This window comes from Aphelocoma coerulescens, chromosome 20 (genome assembly GCF_041296385.1).
Source record: "Aphelocoma coerulescens isolate FSJ_1873_10779 chromosome 20, UR_Acoe_1.0, whole genome shotgun sequence".
In the NCBI taxonomy this organism is placed as follows: Eukaryota; Metazoa; Chordata; class Aves; order Passeriformes; family Corvidae; genus Aphelocoma; species Aphelocoma coerulescens.
Window position 1 is genome coordinate 13,976,378 of NC_091033.1, and position 20,296 is coordinate 13,996,673.

At 47.1% G+C, this 20,296-nt stretch overlaps 1 protein-coding gene across 3 annotated transcripts in view; it reads left to right on the forward strand.

Annotated features, from left to right (window-relative positions):
- The first annotated feature begins 3,455 nt into the window (after positions 1 to 3,455).
- The window catches only part of BCAS1 (brain enriched myelin associated protein 1), a 36,186-nt gene continuing 19,345 nt past the window's right edge, over positions 3,456 to 20,296 (forward strand). For 2 of the 3 annotated variants that reach the window (XM_069034056.1, XM_069034057.1), the window contains exons 1-7: positions 3,456 to 3,558; positions 6,989 to 7,062; positions 7,154 to 7,235; positions 11,583 to 12,109; positions 16,868 to 17,020; positions 17,527 to 17,571; positions 19,781 to 19,921. In XM_069034056.1, coding sequence (XP_068890157.1) covers positions 6,994 to 7,062; positions 7,154 to 7,235; positions 11,583 to 12,109; positions 16,868 to 17,020; positions 17,527 to 17,571; positions 19,781 to 19,921 — 1,017 coding nt within the window. In that variant the 5' untranslated portion in view covers positions 3,456 to 3,558; positions 6,989 to 6,993. The remainder of the gene's footprint in view (positions 3,559 to 6,988; positions 7,063 to 7,153; positions 7,236 to 11,582; positions 12,110 to 16,867; positions 17,021 to 17,526; positions 17,572 to 19,780; positions 19,922 to 20,296) is intronic. The other variant, XM_069034058.1, reaches the window with a different exon arrangement.

The following is a 20,296-nucleotide window of genomic DNA, read 5'->3' on the forward strand; positions in this document are numbered from 1 at the left end:
GCAGGTTCCTTCTCTCCTCCCTTTCTCCTGCTGCCAGGGAGGTTTTGCTGCTCATGCCTCGTGCTCTGCTGAATAAACCTTGACAGCAGCAGCCAGATGGAAACCCTCACCTTGAATTCACACATCAGCCCCTCTCTGGACCACGTGTGGCAAAAGCAGATGCAGATATAGAGCAGCAGTCATCTGCTCCTCGATTGTCAATATTTGAATGCTCTTGGCTCTCGTTCTGGACAGTAATAAAAGAAGATGGTTAATCATTTATAATTGTTGGGAGCTCTGTGCCATTAATGTACAGGAAGTTTTATGCAGCTGTCAGATGCACAAGCCGAGCATTTCCTGCAGGGGAGGAAGATTTATTTGGTGACAGCTTCACTGGAGATTTTTAGAAAGAGAAAATAGCATTTTGATCAGTGAAAAATCATGAAAGCAGCACAGTTTCCTGTGCTTTGGAGAAGATTCTCTGTGGCTGCTAAATAATTCCCAGTTTAGCAAACCAAAACTCACCGTGTGCCCCTCTGGGCTGTCCTTGGTGAAAACATGGGATGGCTTTGAAATGACTGGAAAAGAATGTTAAAGAGTTGAAAGACACCTCAAAGAATGGATGGTTAATTGTCCATTAAGACCACACAACTGAGAAAAATTAATCAGGATAAACCTCACTCTGACGGCTCAGTTCAAGGAAAAGACTTTTTTTGAGGCAAAGGAGGACTGCTATTCTTATATTCACAGGTGAAGTATATGATAATCCAAATTACTTCCTTCATGATGAATATTAAGGTTTTAAAGCTGAATTTGAAGACATTTAAGGAGCAAATAGACCAATGGAAAGCAAAACAGGGTACAAACTTACAGTGAATTTAATGACCTTCTCCTACAGAAATGAAGCATTCCAGAATTAAATATTTGCACTTTTCATTTCAAAATCACTTCAAGATAATATTTTAACCTGAGAAGAAAGACCAAAAAATAAAAATAAAAGTTAGCCCAGCACTATTGCACGGTGAGTGCTTTCACAGCCAGGCTGGGATTCTGTGCCTTAGCCCAGGATGAGCCATCCAGAGACCATTCCCAAACCATGTTCTGTCTCTGGATGGGATTTTAAGACTGAAATTGAGGGATGCCATCCGAGCTTGTAGCAAGCAGGGATTTACACCAAGCACAAAATGAGAAAGACACTTGAGCCAGCGCTGGAAGGAATGAGGGAATCAGGATATCCCCTCCCTGCCCACGCGCTGCTGGGGTGCTGGGTGCAGATTCCTGCTCTGTTTCCATCCTTCCTCATCATCCCCTGGCACCCTCCACAGCCAGCACAACCCTTGGGACAGATCTGTTTTCCTTTCTTTATCAGGGCTAGGAACAGAATTGTACCCAAACCCATAAAGCAACACTGAAATAAAGGTGCCAGCTGGATGATGCAAGGGAGTCAGTCCCGGGGTTTGTGATGGTGTTCCTTTCAAACAGTAAAATAAGGAATTTTTTCTTGGTATTTTGACTGCCTGTGGAAACCTCACCTTCCAAAGCCAGATTTTATTGCCTGAGGTGCTGTGAAAATTCAGAACAAAAGGCTCTCCCTGCTGCAGACACCCCCAGCGTGAGCGTGGGCTCCGTGACTCACCTGAGGGAGCAGCGAATCGTGACAGGGGGTTTAAAATATCAGCACTTAGTCAGTCTGCACTCTGCAGGGGCTTAGGAACCACTCTGACTACAGCAAACCATCGTGCCACTAAAAGAACTTTGTTGGGTTTTGCCATTTTGGGAGAAGCCCGTGTTGGGAAGGGGTTTGTAGGTGTCCAGCCCAATGTCACCATTCCCAAATGCAGTGTGGTGAGGGGCTGCCCCAGAGCCATGGATCAGGAGCGCCCTGGGCAGGTCTGGGTGGCCAGAGAGCTCAGAAGGCATCTGGAGAGGGCTGGGGAGCAGCACGGGGCTGCTCCACCCCGGCTGTGTTTGCACCCAGTGTTTGTGAGCACTCCCGGGGCTGATTGTGGGGCAGAGCAGGGGCAGGGACAGGGGCAGGGACAGGGACAGGGACAGGGGCAGGGACAGGGACAGGGACAGGGACAGGGACAGGGGCAGGGGCAGGGACAGGGACAGGGACAGGGGCAGGGACAGGGACAGGGGCAGGGGCAGGGACAGGGACAGGGACAGGGGCAGGGACAGGGACAGGGGCAGGGGCAGGGACAGGGACAGGGACAGGGGCAGGGGCAGGGACAGGGGCAGGGGCAGGGACAGGGACAGGGACAGGGACAGGGACAGGGCTGGGACAGGGGCAGGGACAGGGACAGGGACAGGGACAGGGACAGGGCTGGGACAGGGGCAGGGACAGGGACAGGGACAGGGACAGGGGCAGGGACAGGGGCAGGGGCAGGGACAGGGGCAGGGGCAGGGGCAGGGACAGGGACAGGGACAGGGACAGGGACAGGGCTGGGACAGGGGCAGGGACAGGGACAGGGACAGGGACAGGGACAGGGACAGGGACAGGGCTGGGACAGGGGCAGGGACAGGGACAGGGACAGGGACAGGGGCAGGGACAGGGACAGGGACAGGGACAGGGACAGGGACAGGGCTGGGACAGGGGCAGGGACAGGGACAGGGACAGGGGCAGGGGCAGGGGCAGGGGCAGGGGCAGGGACAGGGACAGGGACAGGGACAGGGGCAGGGGCAGGGACAGGGACAGGGACAGGGACAGGGGCAGGGACAGGGACAGGGGCAGGGGCAGGGGCAGGGACAGGGGCAGGGACAGGACAGGGACAGGGGCAGGGAGAGGGGCAGGGGGAGGGACAGAGCTGTCGGGGCTGAGTGAGCAGCACCTCACCTGTCCCAGCTCTGGCTCCCAGAGACTGTCCCGGCCCCTTTCCCCCAGGTAATGCCTTCATATCCTTCCCTAATGTGTGGCTGCTGCTGGTTTGGCTTTTCCTGGGTTTTGTAAAAGCATTTTTTGCACTTTTTGCATTTGCTTTTTGCTGCTCTGCTCCAGCAGTCCTGCCTGTGCTCTCCTGCTCAAGGATCTTGGAGGCTCCTGCAAGTCTTGTTTTCTTTATTTGGGGGTTCAAAGCACCTGCTCTGCCTGTTCCCTCGCAGTGCACTGGCCTTTTCCGCTCGAGGAGAGCAGAAGGGGAAGCTCAGCTTTGTGGCAGAGCCTTTCCCCCAGCCAGGCTGGCACTGACTGTTCACCCTGTGCCATTGTGGAGCTGTCCCCTCCCTGAGAGCCCGGGGTGTGAATGTTTGAACTATTTTGCTTTTCCCACTCGGCTCCAGTGCGGAGTGGCTGAAAGAATTGTAGAAAACTGTCCCAGGAGCTTTAAGGACTGTAACTCAGCATGTCCTGGCTGCCCAGCCCCTGCCAGGCTGGATTCAAGGTGTTCCCGGGTGTTTCTTGTTTGCTGTAGGTGACTCATCCCAACCCTTCCTCCTCCTGCCCCTTCCCGCTGTCCCTTGTGTGCCCACTGCTCCTCTGCAGCCTCTGCCAGGCTCGGAGCCGCCTGGCCCTGCTTCCATCATCCCCAGCAGGTGTCTGAGGCAGCTCTTCCTGCAGGACAAGGCAGAGCTGCACTCCAGGTAAGCAGAATTTCTAAACTCTGTCCTATTATCGGTCCTTTCTTCGCTCCAGGTCAATCAGAGCAGAAAATTCTGCTTTTCCACCTGGACATGGCCATGTCCTCGAGCTCAGCTGGGTTCCAAGGGGCGGGAAAGTTGATTCTTTTCTATGGTATTTAAATACAACATATGGCAAGCTTTAGTGAGGAATTAACTGTGGGCTTTTGGCATTAATAGACACAGGAAAATCGATTCTTTTCCTTGATATTTAAATACAACATATGGTAAGTTTTAGTGAGGAATTAATTGCGGACTTTTGGCATTAATAGACACAGGTGATTGCAATATTCCAGGCCAGTCAATACATCAGAAAGGTGAGGCTTGGCCTTTAGCCAGAGTACCCTGCAGATCACAGATTTTGCTATAAATTTGTCTCATATTTTCAAAGCTTTTACCACTCTGCCAGGACCAAACCAAAGATTTTTGAGAGAGCGAGAGAAAGGAGGATTTTCCCAAGCCTTGAACTTGGCACACTACTGTTCACGTAACATTAAAACCAATTAAAAATACATCTTTTTCCTTCTGAATTATTTTCTGCTTTACAATGGAAGCAGTGAAGCATAACTTGGGAAAGGGATTGTTTCAGAGCTGTAGAAGCTGGTAGTTCATGTTCCTTTTGCAGTTGGGCTGCATTCCAGCTGGCCTGAGGGAGCCCCCCACGAGGAAAAGATCCTTGGAACTCAGTGAAAAACCTGCACCTAGAAAGGAAGCCTAAGGATGGGAATTACTGCAGCTCCTCCTGACTTTTAAGGGCTTTCTTCACATCTTGAAGAATGTTCTTGTATCAGAATGATCTCTTTTTCCCCTCTCAGTCCTCAAAATTTGTCATGTCCCTATAAAAGTTGTCAAATTTTCTCTCACGATGTGAGGAAGAACTTCTTCCCATGGGGCCCTGGCACAGCTCCCGGGAGGGTGTGGCTCTCCCCCTCTGGGGACATCCCAAACCCACCTGCAGGAGTTCCTGTGTCACTGCTCCAGGTGACCCTGCCTGGGCAGGGCTTGATCTGGGTGATCTCCAGAGGCTCCTTCCAGCTAAATTATTCTATGATTCCGTGATTATCTAATTCACAAACACATTGGGAGAGCCCCTTTATTTTCACATTTAATAACTTCAGCTTCAAGGCATGGGATATCCAACGAGAGAAAAATGGACTTGATCATATGAACAGAGGTGTGAGCACTTTGGGAAAAGCAGAACCATTCCATGGGAATGCCAGAGCTGGAATTTTTGTTTGCACAGCTCTGGAGCCACGCTCGGGGACAATCAGCTGCCTCCGCAGCAGCGATTTGGAGCCGTGCTGGCAGCAGGGCAGAGCTGTGACATCACCTGCTTGGCAGCTTGAAACGCCGCCAGCTCGATTCCATTTTCTGGGTTTGCACCGCCGCTGCTGCTGCTCGGCTTTGTCTGTAGGTGGCAGTGACCTGTCAGATTTCTGTGACACACGGCAGAAGCAGCACACGCGTGTATTTCGCATCCCATACAGCGGTTTGGGGTCGGAGGGACCTTAAAGCCCATCCAGTGCCACCTCTGCCATGGGCAGGGACACCTCCCACTGTCCCAGGCTGCTCCAAGCCCCAGTGTCCAGCCTGGCCTTGGGCACTGCCAGGGATGGAGCAGCCGCAGCTGCTCTGTTCCATGTGCACAGTGGAGAGCTGAGTTTGGTGTTTTGGGATCGCACATAGGATTGTGCAGCAAGTTCTCCCACTTTTAGCAAAAAAAGGCCTCCAGTTCCTATCCATCTTTCTATGAGACAGTTCTTGTGAGTGAAAATATTTTGAAATTCCACATGGCCACTGTGTGTGTTTTATCTCAGCGAGAATTGTAAACTGGATTTTAGGAAATGGCTGAGCTCCCCTGGAGCAAAATCTGCCAGAGATCAGAGCCTGTGGTCCCTGCTCTGCATCAGCTCCAGACAACTCACTGGCTCTGAGGAAATCTGCATCAACGGGAAGCTGGAGGGGCTGAGAATCAGCTACAAATCATGGTTCCATTTTTAAAAAAGAGAGGAATTTGCTTCTCTCTCCTCCCACCCCAGATTTTACAGCAGATGTGAGAAAGGAAGGGAACCTGCAAATGCTCCATCCTCTGCCCGAGCTGTGCCCTGGCACAAACCAGGCCTTGGGAGTGCAGAACAAAAGCAAATCCTCCAGATCCAAGCACACACTAAATTTACCATCGAGACCGAGCAGCAGGGCTTGAATCTTGTTTTTTCTCCTGCCATAGGATAACCCTGGAAGTTGCCAGGAAACAGAATCCCAGAGCAAGGACAAGAGGCCTTTGTCCATCCACGGGGAGGCACTGGCTGTTTTCCACCCCAAATCAGAACTTCTGATTTATGCTGGGAATATCAGCTGGGGAGATAAAATCCCTGTGAAATCCCTCAGCAAACAGCAGAGCCATGGGTTGTGGCTGAGAGCTGGCCTCACTCTCCCATTCCAATCCTAGGGAATGTGATTTACTAAAACTAAAGTTTTCCTTTTTTCTGAGAGCTACAATGGTTTAATTAAATTTAATATAATTTATTTAAAGGAGGTGTTCTCCTCCATTCTTTGCAGCTTCACTGATTCACACAGGCAGAAAGCAGAGCAATAATAAATCTGGGAGCCGTGGTGGCTGAGCAGGACATCCCAAAGGATGAGCACAGCTCCAGCCCTCCTCTCTTTGGACACCTGCCTCTCTCCAGGCATGGCTCAGGAGACTTTTTCCTCACTGTTTATTTGTGTGGCTTTAACAGCAAAGACACATTTATATCCTGTCTATAGGAACTCCCCTCTTCACTTGGGTCTGCTTTGCCCTTCCATCATTTTCAGGGGGTGTTTGGCCCCAAAGAATTTACAGAGCAAGCTCGAAGCATACATAAAGGTATTTTTAACTAAGGGGAAAAGAAAAACAAAACAAAGCCCCCAGAAGATTTATGTGAACTTGTACACAGGCTACAGTTCAGAGTTTCCATGTGTGGTTCCTTTCCATGCTGCCCCTTTTCTTTCTCTCTGCCTTTTTATTAAATAAAAGCCAAACCAAAATACACAAGCTGTTGTAATTGATGCACAGATTTTAGCCTCATTCTGCTGCTGACTCCACGCTGCTCTCTCCTGAGCCCCGAGGAATGCTGCAGGTGTGACTGCAGCCAGTTTGCCTCCACAAACAAGAAAAGTTTGTTGGTTTGTGGCGTTTTTGGGGAGCAGCTGTGAGCCCTGAGCACAGCGGGGTTGGGGCAGACTGGTTGGGGCAGGCTGAGGATGGGGCAGGTGCCTTGGGAAGGCAGGTGGGGCTTCTTTGGGATTTTAACAGCCTGTCCCACTGGCGGTCTCTCAACTAGAACTAGGCAGTGAATTCATGTCAATGACAGAGAAAGGGTTATTTGGGGTCTTTGTCTCGTGCACCTCACAGGAGCGATGGGGAATACCCTGAGTGTGCCAGAGGAAGCTGAGGATGACAACACCTGCACAGTGAAGAGTTACCAGGTGAGCAGCCCCACTCTCACCTCCCCTGGCTGCTGCCAGTACAATATTCAACGCCCTGATGTCCTAAAAACACTGTTCTCTGTTATTTCAGCCTCTCTCCGAGTCTCCTGACAGCACTAAAAATGGCTCTGTGGTGTTTGCTCAGAGCCCTCCCCCGGCAGTGAACGGTGAAGGTATGGGCTGGGAGAGGGGGTTGGGTGTGCCCTGAGGGAGCTTTGTACTGTACAATAAATATTAATGCATGGCCTGGAATTAGGGGATGAGCCCAGGTTCCAGCTCCTCCTTGTAAGTGTGGTTCTACAGAAGCTGGGAAGTTTAAATACAACAAAGAGAAAAATAAGGAATTCCTGCTGAGAAATTCAGTGCTGAAAAAAATACTTTGTTATTCATTGTTAAGAGAACCCTCTCAATCTGTCACAGGCACTTGAAAAAATCTAAATTTAGATAAAAATTACCAAAGGCTGGTATGTGGATATGCAGATGGTTTTGATAACAGCTCAGTCCCTGTTCCATGGCCCAAATTTCCCAGTGCCATCGCACTATAAGTCACTTTCAGCAGTTGCCTGCCAGCAAAGCCTCTCTCTGTGTGTTTTTCCTGGTGTAATCCAGCAGGGTTCTGAGGAGTAAATAAAAGCCAGATGATGTGCTCTGCCTCAAGACCTAGAAAATACATGTACATTTTACTCCTTGTAGGTAAAATGAAGCATATGGGACTGTTTTCCTTAAATGGATTACCTAATTAATGTAATTGCTAAATCAGTTTAAGTGGCAAGTTGAAAAATTAGATGGTTCTATGTTGATGTTTCTTGTATTTTAACTTTATTCCTCTCTGAAAAGCAGTTAAAATCACTGAGATACAATTGAAATCTCGTGTTTGTGCAATGTAATCAAGGTCTTGGTGGAATAAAAGTGATAGAAGTCATTACTATGGAAAACATGGTAGTGTTTCTAAAATGAAATACTGCAACAAATAGCATTTTTGGGGTCTAAAGTGAGGATTTTTGGGGGAGCCAGAGCTGAAAAAAGGGAACCTTTTTGTGCTTTCAGTAACAAAAGTACTTGGGGAGCAACAGGTGATGGAGGGGAAGGCCAGAACTGGAAGTTTTCTGTCTCTGACTTACACTACACGGAGCAGAAATGCAGGACAAAACATGAACAATTCCATGCAGGGTTTGGGTGGTAATTACATGCAGATTGAAACAATGACCTGCTCCTAAAAAAGAACTATAAAGGAGTTAAAAAGATTACAAATGGAGAAAAGTTGAGTGAAGATGCAGCTCCCTTGTCCCAGAGGATAAATCCCATTCAGCAAATCCTGCTAGCAGCCAGAACCCAACAGAAATCCTGATTGCAGCAGCTCTGTGTGCCCCTAAGGCCTGAAATGTGAAGTATTTCAGGTGTGTTTTGTGTTTTTAGAGAATGATCATTGCTATTCTTGCTGCTGGCTCCTCTCCCCCATTTCCATTCATTTCAGGACATCTGTAGGTAAACAACAATGCAAGTTAAATTAGGGAAACAAGATGATTCTTGGAGCATAAACTTTATTTGCACTGAATAGTGGAGATGGCAAAAGGATTTCAGTGTGTTCCTTATCTTTTTAAAAGACAGGGAGAATGTTTTATTTGGGATTAGTATTTGCTGCAGGAATTCATTCAGGGCTGTTGTACCCTGTACTCGCCTGCTCTGCTGCAATTCTTGGTGCCAAATGTTGCCTTGTAGCCCTTAATGGTTTCTCCATGGCCATTAAAATCTATTTTCTCCACAATTATCTGAACACCAGGGGAGAAAAAAAAGTGCTGTGTGACTTTAATTCCGTGGCTAAGCAAAACATTTGTTTGTGGCTGGATTGTACTCAAAACAGAGGAATGAGATGAGCTTTAAAGTCCCTTCCAACCCAAACCTTTCCACGATTCTGTGATATTGCATTAACCATTGCTCTTCTCCAGACAGTTTTTCCTAAGTCAAGGAAAAAATATCGGTCTAATCTGCCAAATTCCAGAAAAAAAAAATCTCCTTTAATGTGTTCCTACAGAAGAGGGACTTTGTGTAGCCTCAAAATTTCCTTTTTAACACACCCTGATGAAGGGAAGGGGAAAGAGAGACAAATCTTCTGCAGTGTGACTGTCTTTTGTTAAAGAGTTGAAAGGCAAATGCCCGAGCAGGAGCAGCCTGAGCTGCAGTCTGTAAATTGTGTATTGATTTTCATTTCAGAGCAGCTTTGAATCTCAGTCACAAAGAGCAACTTTGATCTGCTCGCAGACCTGGCCTAGAATTTGGGAGGTTTTGCTTATCTTTGTGATTCTGCCTCTGGACTGAGGAATAAATCAGGGAAAACATGGCACCTCTGTGTCTTTAAAAACAAAGATATCACGCACTTTTCACCTAAATACTGGGATTTCAAGGCTTTTCTCCCTCCGTTTGCTGTGCCTGTTCAGTGCACCCCAGCCCAGCCGTGTCCCACGGGTGGTGGGATCTGCTCTGCCTCTGTCAGAGCAGACTTTCCTTGGAGCAGCTGGAGCTGCCCTGACACAGCACACACACAGCAGAGCCCATGGCAGTGACATTTGCCAGGGCTTCCATTCCTTCCATGATAATTAGAGATAAAAGGAGCTCCATAGGTTCATGAGCTGCCACTTGTTTAGCTGGTTTTCTTAATGATGAGCTTATATCCCTATTTTTATGCTGAAGACAGTTTTCCTGTGGTTCATCTGTTATCTGTTACATAAAGCAGAAGTTCAGCATCTATCACAATTCTTTTCCAATAGATATTGTTTCTCCTTTCTTTAGCTGAGGAAGGGTTTTTGATTTTTGCTTCCTTCCCGAGTTTCCAACTATAATTAGAAGTTCTTTTTCAAACATTACTACAGGAGGCTCAGGAAACTAAACGAATCCTTAGTGGCCCCAGCTGAGTATCTAAATAAGTGCTGAAATAGTTGGTAATTTGTATTTTGCTTTTCCTGTCAGGGCATTGAAATTGAAATAGGTGCTTGTGAAATATCACAGGAGGATATTGCTGGCCAAGGATTTTTGCCAGGGGAGTTGTTTCCTTACAGGAACAGCAGTAGAGAGAATCCAGGGAAAGAAACTGGAAATCTCTCTGCCTGTCCAGAAAAGGTTGTGCTGAGGAGCTCTGGCCACTCTGCCCAGAAGCTGGGGCAATTTTGCTGTGAAAAGCCAAGGGGTAGCTCTGAAAACTGGGATCTAAAATGGTTCTGTTTTCCCAATCTTAAAGAATTTAACCAATGAATCTGAACACTGAAGGTCTGTACTGTGTGCAAGACGTGTTTCAGTCAGGGTTTTTTGGTATCTTGGGTTTTCTTTCTCTTAAAAGAAAATGTGAAAGGCATAATATTGACTAGACTATTACAATTATAATTTGAAATAATTTCAATTTTGCATTGAAACTGACAATTTTGCCGTTCTAATTCAGCAAGTCGGTTTGAGCCTGTCAGTTTTTCACAGTTATAATTAAATAGATCTAAATTCACGCTTGAAATGTGGCAATGATTGACAGGGAAATGAGATCCATATTCCAGCCTAAGTAGGGAAGAGAAGCTGAAGCTCAGGGGGAGCTGTAAGGTTTGCTTCTCGACAAGACCCTTTTTTCTTTGGGGTTTCACACTGCATCATCTGTGATTCTGCCTTGCAGCCACAGAACAGATCCAAGCAAGATTATTTTTCCTTTGTCTCTTGTTTCTTTCGTCTTCTGTAAGCAGGAGCGGCCCTTTCCTGTCTGTGAATCCCATACTGGGGATTTTCACCTCAGCTGTGGTATCAAAGCTCCATTGTCTTATAAAACCATAAAATACACTATTCAAATGAAGGATTTTTCGCACCTAAAGGTGTGATGGTCACGTGTGTACACACGGAATGATTTGTGTGAATTTTGGGGGGGCGAAATGTGATTCTGAGCCACAGTTTGGAGGTAAAGACAGTCAGAAATGTAAGGATAAGAAACCCAGCTTGGATATGATTTATAAGTATTCAAATCAGGCTTAAAATAACCTGCAGGCAAAGGAGAAATGCAGGTAGGAGCTGCACTGTGGAGAGCAGGCAGCAAGGCAAGGAAAAATGAGTGAAATCAGTTCTGACTGCACAGCCCTGCTGGGAGTTTGGCGAGCCAGGAAATGGGATCAATCCTGCTGGTTTCCAGTCTTTTTGTTTCTTTAGCTTTGACAGAAGAGTGGGTAATATATTGATATGTAACTGTCTCGAGTTTTACTGGGTTTTTTTGCCTATCACTCACTTTAATTTGCTGTCCACTGGGCTAAGTAGTGACAAACGGGGCTGGTATCTGCCTTTGGCAGCTGCGAGGGGGTTTGCAGAGGGTAAAATTTGCACTGATTCAGTGAGGGGTGGCAGGGAAGCAAAGAGCAGCTCTGGGGGATGAGCAGCAGCACCGGGGTCCCGGGCGAGCTGCCCTCTGTGCGCCCCTCCACGGCTCAGAACCAGCTCACCACAGCCGTGGTTACCGGTGCCCCGTTCCTGTGGGATAATTCCCGTTTATCCCTCTGTTCCAGCGGATGCCAAGGCGGGTGCTGGACGGGATAATGCGGCCATTTCTTCGGCGGAGACAACGGAGCAGAGCCCCGCTGCCCGGGCGGGCGGGCAGAGCCGCGGGAGCGCTGCCAGGAGGGCTCTGCCAGCTGCCAGGCCCCGCTCTGTGCTCGCCTTTCCCTGGGCTGTACCAGGGCGTTCTGAGGAGCCAGCGGCGGCTCCAGCCCCCGGAGCAGAGAGCCTTGATGCCACCGGGCTGAACAAAGCCCCAAGTGAGGGCACACAGGGGCCCGGGGCAGCTGCGCCCCAGGAGGGAACCCATAAAAACCTGGGCCAGGCCCCGCTCCAGGACATCGAGCTCACGGGGACACCTGAGGGACAGGATGTGGCCACCCCAAAGCCCAAACATGTGACCCTCTTCGACAGGATCTTCAGGCTGGAGAAGGGCAAGGAGAGGACACAAGGTGACCCTCAGGAGGGAAGGCAGGGGTTGGACGTTCCCAACGGGAGCATCACGGCCGGCACACCCAACGGGGTCCCGCTGGGCAAGGCAAGTGCTTCCCCAGAATATCCACTAATTCCATTTTCACTAATGAAACCTCGTGGGAATGTAACAGAGTGGGATAACTCCATGTGGGGGTGGGAATGGATTAGTGTGACCCTTAAAATGACCACAGCTGGAGTGGCTGGACAGAGGTGTGGGAGAGGAACCTGTGGCCAAGGGGTGAAGCTCTGTCTCATGACGAAATCCTGGCACTGACCTCCAGTTTAATTTAATTTATACTTCCCTGAAAGGTTTGGGCAAGACAGCTCCAATTGCCAGGAGGAACAGCTGCCAGATGCAAATAAAAGTAAAAGCACCTGAAACTAAAATTGTTTCTTATGCTTTAAGACCTTGGAGTTTGACATGGGATGGTTTTTTAAAAGTTCTTTGGTGTGTTTTATGCCATTCTTAAAATAGTCCCACTTCCTGAGCAATAGCAGCTGGACACCCTATTCATCAAAATAAGGAATATTATGCAGCAGTAATTTTTGTACTCCTGCCTGTTGTGATTTTTTTAGTCAAGGAAATGTCCATTAGAATAGATTTTACAGGATGAGAATGTGATATAAGAAACTATGGATCTTGCCTGAAGAGCATTCTGGTCAAGTTAATGCGAATTTAGGTTTTGCCCTTCTTGCCAAGTCTGATGTCAGCAAAGGTACTATAGGATTAATTTTTAGGTAATTAACTACTGAAAAAGCCTATCCCCTGGATGGGAATAATGCTGTAACTCTTAGTTCTGCTGAGAGGTGGAATACAGGAATTGGTGATCGAGTTCAAGCCCTGTCCAATGTCAGGAGCAGGAGGGAAAAACCATGTGTAAATACCATTTTAATAACAACTGCTTGTTTTGGGCAGGTTGGGCTTACAAATAAGATTGTGATCACTGATGCTTTGGGTAGTGTAGAACTTAACTCGTGAGATACTCACTGCTTACACTGCCAGCATTGCAAGTTGTCCCAAAAGTCTTTTATTTTTAATCTACTTTGTCTTCTCTATCTTAGACCTTCTCAAATTTGAAGATCACATTTCTTGTAAGAAGTTACACATTGTGTAATATTTTTCTGAGGGTTCATTTTTAAGAAAAATCAGTCACATTTTCCACCCCTGCCCTTCAGGAGCGCTCCCATCGCTGGTGTTTCAGACAGCTCTGGATGCACGTTAAAGAATCCATAAAGGCATCCAGCACCTGGGCAGGACAGGGTGGATCATTTGGAATGAATCCTCAGCTCAGGCCAGACTGGCACTTCTGTGTGCAGCCTCTTAGAATGAGAGAATTTAGAATTTCAACACCCCGAATTCCTGTAGATATTTTTGACTAACACACACAAGTCTTCCCCGTGGCTGGCAGGAATCGTCTCTTTTCCCACCAAACGCCACATTCTCATTTCCTATTTTGCTGTCACTGCACTGCTTTCACTTTACAGAGTGGGGGAGGTCACAGTTGGTGCTGCTGAAGGAATGGTGTGAAAGTCTAAGGAAGGAACAATTTGGAGCCGTTTAAACTAAAATTCAGAGTTAAACACTGCTGGGAGCAAACAGTCCTGTTGAAAGACCAGATGAGGCAGTGCTGTATGAGCAGGATCAGGGACAGAAGAGAACCTAAATCGTTCTTGCAGTTCAAACAGCTCCTGGAAGCACTGCTCATCCAGATCATGCTTTGTTATATCAATAACACCTGGATTTCTTATTAATTCCTACTGATTTGGAGTTCTGCTCCAGTCCCCTCGTACCCATCCACACCCTGGAGGTCCCCGACGGGAATAACCTGGAAATGCCAGGCACTGCTGAGCTGTGGGTGGTGTTTGGTCTGACTGGGAGCGTCTGCAGGATCCCAGCAGCTTTTGGCACTGGGAACCTGCCTGAGAGCAGGTCTGCTTCTCAAAAATGCCTCTTCATCTGAGGTGTGTGCTTAAAGCTGCCCCATGGAAATCTTTGAGGGCTCACAAAATCGGAGTTCGAGTGCCTCTGTGTAAATAAATGGCAGAACTGTATCACAGGGGAGAGGAATTTTAACCTTATGCTTGAATTTCTGGGCTATAATTTTGTGTTTGATTCTTCAGATATGAAAAGGAATATGTGGTGGAGGCAGAGAGGAGTTAAGCACCTTTTCTGTGGAAAATATATCAGCTAAACACTCCAGCGCGCTGCCAAATTTAGCTCAATCCCTAAAACAAAGGCTGTGGCTCTGCCTTGCAGCACAGTTGCCTTCTGTTCCCTCCGAAGTTCCAATTCTCCTGTAGGATGGGAGAATGACCAAGCCTAATTTAATTACTGTTACTGTAGTAACTACAAACTGGTACCAAATAATCATACTAAAAATCAAGATACTGCTGCCAACAGCTCCTTTTTCTCTCTCTCTCTTTTTTTCCTTTGTGGATTATGACTTGTAGTATCTGTAAATGCTAAAAGCAAAGCAAAGTTTCCCTGCACTGAGTGCCAAGACAAAACAAACAGCGTTGCTGGTGAGTAAGAGAGAGGCTCCACAGTTGTAGCTTAAGAGCTGCACAAACATTCTGTGTTTGCTGAGCCACTCTTTATTTTTGTGGTCTACAAAACTACATTCAGAGCACAGCATAATTAAAACAAGGGCAGAATTCATGAATTCATGAAGCATTTACTATGTAAGCCAAAGAAAAGATAAATTATATGCCTGAAATGTTTCACTGAGCCATGATTCATGCAAACAAAAGTGCTGGCAGGAATACATTCTTTTGATATGTTTGGGGTGGTTTTTTTTCCTGATGACTGAACTGAAACGACAGTATATTTAAGGTGTTTATTACCCCCAAATTTAGCTTCTCAAAGACGTGAATTAAACATTTACATAGCATCTATTAACCTCTAATACTGCCCTTTTGTTATTCCTAGGGTTTCTTTCATTATTTGCCCCCGGGGCTTTGAACAGGGAACTGCCACAGAGGCTTTTGTGGTGATTTTGTGGCTCTGGAAACGTGATCCTGTAGCGCTGTGCATTATCTGCGCCTGATTTCTGTGTTGATGGCCCGAGCCTGTGCTCTTCCTGCAGGAATATTCCCATGGGAGCACAGGATGGATCACAGCCCCTATCCCAGCCCAGATTTGAGTGTATCTCTGCAGCCAAGCGCAGCCTTGGCTTGGGAGTCATAGAGAGGGATCCTCGAGAGTGCAGGGTCATTATGGGGCACATGTGAGTTGTGAGGTTGGAGTTCAGGGATTTTGGGATGGCCCCAATTCTCAGGATCTGCAGTGGCTTTCTCTTCAGTCTGGCTTTGTCAGGGAGATGCCCTGGACCAGCCAGTGCTGCCAGAGGTACTGCAAACAGCTGTGTGCAGCAAAGATCCTGCCTCCTGAAATGCATCCCAAAGCCAGGGCTTGCGTTTGTCTATAATTAGAAAAAAATGATTAAATCTGTTTCTTTTTCTTGATAGCATCCAGCACTAAAGAGCTCGATGGCACCAAGCACTTGGGCTGTGAGCTGCTTTTGTTTAGCAGCATTTCTGCCCCCGCCTTGCCATGCCTCACTTGTCCCTCTCACACCTGGAGCAGAGCCAGCACTTTCCATGGGACCAGAGCTCTGCGGGTGCCACCCCTGGGCTGGCATGGCCACGCGTGTCCTGCATGGGACAGATTGTTCCTGGGGCCACTCTGGGACTGGCAGCTGCACAGAGCGGTGTTAGACCCTTCTCAGTGGCCTGCTGAGCATTCCAGCAGTGCTGTGCTGCTTCCTGGGCCAGCTTGGAAAACTTGGTGGGTGGGGAACCTCACAGAAAGTCCCTTCTGGCATTTCAATGTATACTTTCACTGCCTGTGTTCTGTTAACACTGCCCACTCCACACCCAGCTGATCCCTCTGAAGCTTTAAAGTGTTTAAAGTCAATTCCTTCCACTGGTGACATGAAGAAATCCATATTATACAATTATTGGGGTATTTTAATCACCCAGCACAGGGAAAGGTTCTTTAGAACACTTTTATTCTAATTTTTCCCACTAAAAAAAGCACTGAATTATAATGGACTGGTTTGGAAAAAACCCTTTGATGTCACTTAGACACTCTTTGATGTCACTCTCACTTGTGTTGAGTTTTCCTGTGCAGGCTCAAGGCCAAGGTGGCCAGAGTGGCAGGTAAGTCCAGTGTGAGAGGTGCCAAAGTCTCCAAAACTGGTTCAATAAGTTGTTTTTTTAGAACCAGACCCTTGTACAGCTGTCAAAACTGAAAACAAGTACCTTAAAATTACATACTTGTGAGTGCTTGAGCACTGGAAAACTCCCTTTGGGCTCTGGGAACTGTAATTCCATGAAGAGAAGAGGCAGCTCCATCTGGCTAAGGGGAATTACTTTGAGTTGTTGCCTTTTTCCTTCTTTTAATGTGTGCCATGTTTGTGTTTGATAGATAAAAATTATTCCTGGCATGGCAAAACAGAGAATCAGAAGCAATCTTTGTATGGTGCCCTCAGACACGGAGCTGTCAGAGGCCAAAATCTCAGCATTTGCTCCCATTTTTCACAAGTCCAGCCATGAAAAGAGAAGAGTGGAGTTTGGGACTCACCCTGTGTTTGTTGTAGCTGAGAACAATGTTCCCCCAAGCAGCAGCAAGTGCTGAATCTCTGAGGAAAGAGGGAAAGGAGAGGCACAAATGCTGGATTGTTCTGGACCCGTGGGCTGGACAGGAATGGTTGGAATTGCTGTTGTGACTCTGAGCAAGTCACAAAAGTCACTTTTGCATTCCACTGGAAATCAGGCAAGCTGGCACTGAGCAATCTCTGCCCCCTTTTTTTTTTTTTAGGAGATAGATGAGTGCACCCAAAAGGACCTTGGGCAGGACTCTGCAGGTGAACAGGGCCTGGCTGCTGCAGCACCTGGGAGGGCACAGGTAGAGCAGGACAGTCCCCAGGCAGCTGCAGGACAGGGCTCAGTCATGAGCTTCCTCAAAACACTGGTAAGTTCTGCCTCTCCTTTCCATCTCTTTTATGTTTAAATTGCTTCCAAAAATCCCCTGTGGGATTGAATAAATTGTATAAATAATGTAAAAATGTATAAATAAATGTAAAATATTCTCTGTCCTGGGCACTGGAGGAATGAGGTGAGAGGCTGTGGAACAGTGAAATGATCAAGTGAGTGCCCTCTGCTCTGCAAACTTCCACTTCTGCACACTCACAGATCTTTAACTGTCTCAAGGATCTTCTGCTTCATATTCATTTTGTACCACCTCTAAAAGTTCATTTTTATTAATTGATTATAAGCTTGAACAGTAAAATTTCGATCCAGGCATTTTTCACTTTAGCCACTTTACGTTTTTCTCTAGAAATATTTGCGTTATAAATTTTCCCACTTGAGGAAAGCAATTATTTGTCTTTTCCCTTTGTGTAAATAAAAGCTGCTGATTTCAAACTTATCTTTTGAAAGGCTGAGTTGAGTGACTGTTTTTCCTCAAATTCTTTAAAGGTCTCCCCAAGCAAAGCTGAAGCCAAAAGTGATTCTGAAGACAAGGTAGGCAATTCTTTTTACACTGCTCATTAGATGTTTTTCGCACAGGGATTTCCTCTCCATTTTGTTGTTTTTCCCCAACTAATGTCACCATTTGAAGTAATTTAAAGTATTTTTCCCCTGGATAAAGTGGAAAGGAAGATGAGAATAAACAGTGCAATTCTTTATAGCACCTGTTGCAATCAAAATCTGTTGTGTTTTCTGCAACCTTGGTGATGATTGGTGACACTTTTGGTTACTGCTCTGACTTGTCCTGACCTAAAACTTCAGATCACTGCAGTGAAAACTTTGAGTCCACAAAAAAACTCTGTTTGCTCACAGAAGAAGTTTTCCCTATGCCATGAAAACAATTATGAAACCAAGAATAAACCCCTAAAAATGGAAGTGTTTTTTCCATGCAGATATTAGCCCAAATCACATCATCTTTGGGTTTTCTCCTATATTTTTTATTCTTTTGTTCTATTCAATGGTTAGTCTTTTCAGCAAGCTTGGTGAGGACATGGGGGATTTTAGCTCAATAATTCTGAATAACTCTGAAAATCATCCACCAAGGTGAAGGTCTTCCAAGCTATGCAAAAAATGCAGTTATTAAAGTGCCCTGGCTCAGTGAGACCTGCAGCTCTTCCCAGAGCTGGTGAACAAGCCGGTTTTATGGAAACAAGCCGGTTTTATGGAAACAAGCTGGTTTCATGGAAACAACCCCGTTTCCATCCCTGACTCTGTCCCCTGCCCCTGTGCCAGGTGACTGCTGCTGTGCTGTAATTTGGACACAAATATTCTGGGTGGGTTTGGTTTGCTGTCACACCTGGCAGGGTAAACAAATCCAGGTGACTTGCAGGATGTGCAAACTCCTTCCAGGAGATTAAGTGGGAGTTCGCTTTTCCTGGGAATTCCTTTATCTTCACAGTCTTCCTGATATGGCATTTGCACTTTATTAAAGGGGAAATACGTTTAAGAGGTTAATTTACCAGCTTCCAGGTAGAAAAGCTGCAGATTTTTCGGCTGATAGGAAATAATGGTCATTTTTTTTCCCCCAAAAACCAGCTTGTGTGTTAAAGGTAAAGCTTGGCTAAGTGAAGTTTTCCCGAGTGCCGTGGGGCTCTTGGGTGGCTGCTGTGCCTTCAAATCATAGACTCATGGAATATCCTGGAGCTGGAAGGGATCCCAAGGATGATCCAACCCCTGGCTCTGCACAGACCCCCCAGCAATCCCACCCTGGGCATCGCTGGGAGCGGTGTCCAAACGCTCCTGGAGCTCTGGAAGGTTTGGAGCAGTGAACAATCCCTGGGGAGCCTGGGCAGTGGCCCAGCACCCTCGGGGGGGGAAGAACCTTCTCTTTTTGTAGGATCGGGCTGTTATCAGCGCTGGCTCCGGCTGTAATCAGCTGCTGGGCCACCAGTGCTGCCAGCAGGCGGGCACACCCTTGGTGACTGTCCCTTCGTCCTGTCCACACCGGGTAATGAGCCCTCCTCGGGCAGTTCCTACAAACCAAGAGGGTGTTTGGACAAGATCTGCCCCAAATCCCCAACCTGACCCCGCTGTGGCAGACCCTCAGCTGGTCCCGTGTCACTCTGCATTCAGGAATTATGGGAATTTTGCAGGGAAAAGGGTCGATTTTGATGTGACAAGTAGTAAGGAATAATCCTACATCCTCCTTTGTGCCACGTAAGCAAAGGCATCTTACTGCTTTAAATCCTGAGACCATGAACAGTTAATTAATGTCATGGATATTAATGCAAACTTGAAATATTTTAGGCGGTGTATAGCATGAATATTCACACTGCCCTTTTCCTAAATAATGCATTATATGAAACATTTTAAAGTCCCTATTAGGCTGCCATAAAAAGACTGAAGGTTCCTCCAAAGATTTATATATTTGCCTATTTTAAAATTATAAATCCTAAATTGCTTCTTCATTAATTACAAATACAGAAGTTGGTGGTATTTAGGTTTCAGTTTAGTGGAGATTTTAGAGGGAAAGTTGTGGTTTAATCTGGAATCAGGTGGATCACCTTGGCTTTTATTTTGCTGCTCATGAGAAAGAAACTCTGAGGAGAGCTGAGTAACCACCCAGGAAAAATAAAACATGATTTGTCCAGGGCTAAGAGGGAATATTTCCCTTTAATCCCACGTGTGTGAGCAACGGAATAATGTCTTTGATGAAGCAAATATCTGCAATAAATCCTCACCTCCCCCTGCTGTTGTGCACAAGGGCTCCAAGGCGGAGAAGGGCCATGGGGGGCAGCCTGCCCCGAAGGCAGCGGCAGAATCCCCCTCCAAAGGAGCCAAGAAAAAGAAGGCAGAGAGCCCCAAGCTGGGGCACAGCACCTTTAGCAAACTCTTTAGGCACAAGGTCGGTATGAAGCTCCAGGAGGAGCAGAACCCTGAGAAACCACAGAGGGCTCCTGGCAGACAGAGAGAGAGAGAGGAGTTCTCTCCCAGCATCTGGCCAGATGTGCAGAGCTCTGGAAATCCCTGTGGGAGCATTTCTGTGCCGGGGGGGATGGAAACCATCCTCACCTGCAGAGTTCCTCTCGTTGGGCCCTCTGTGAGCTCGGGGTTCTGGAGCAATTGCTGTGACAATTCCTGCCTGGTTACTAACACGGACTAAACCCCCCGGCCACTAAAACAAAACAAAATCAGAGCTGCTGACGGACGATGAATTTTGTAGAGGTGAACAGAGCCTGCAACTGTCAGAGAGGTTTGAGCTCAGCCCAGCTGCACTTCA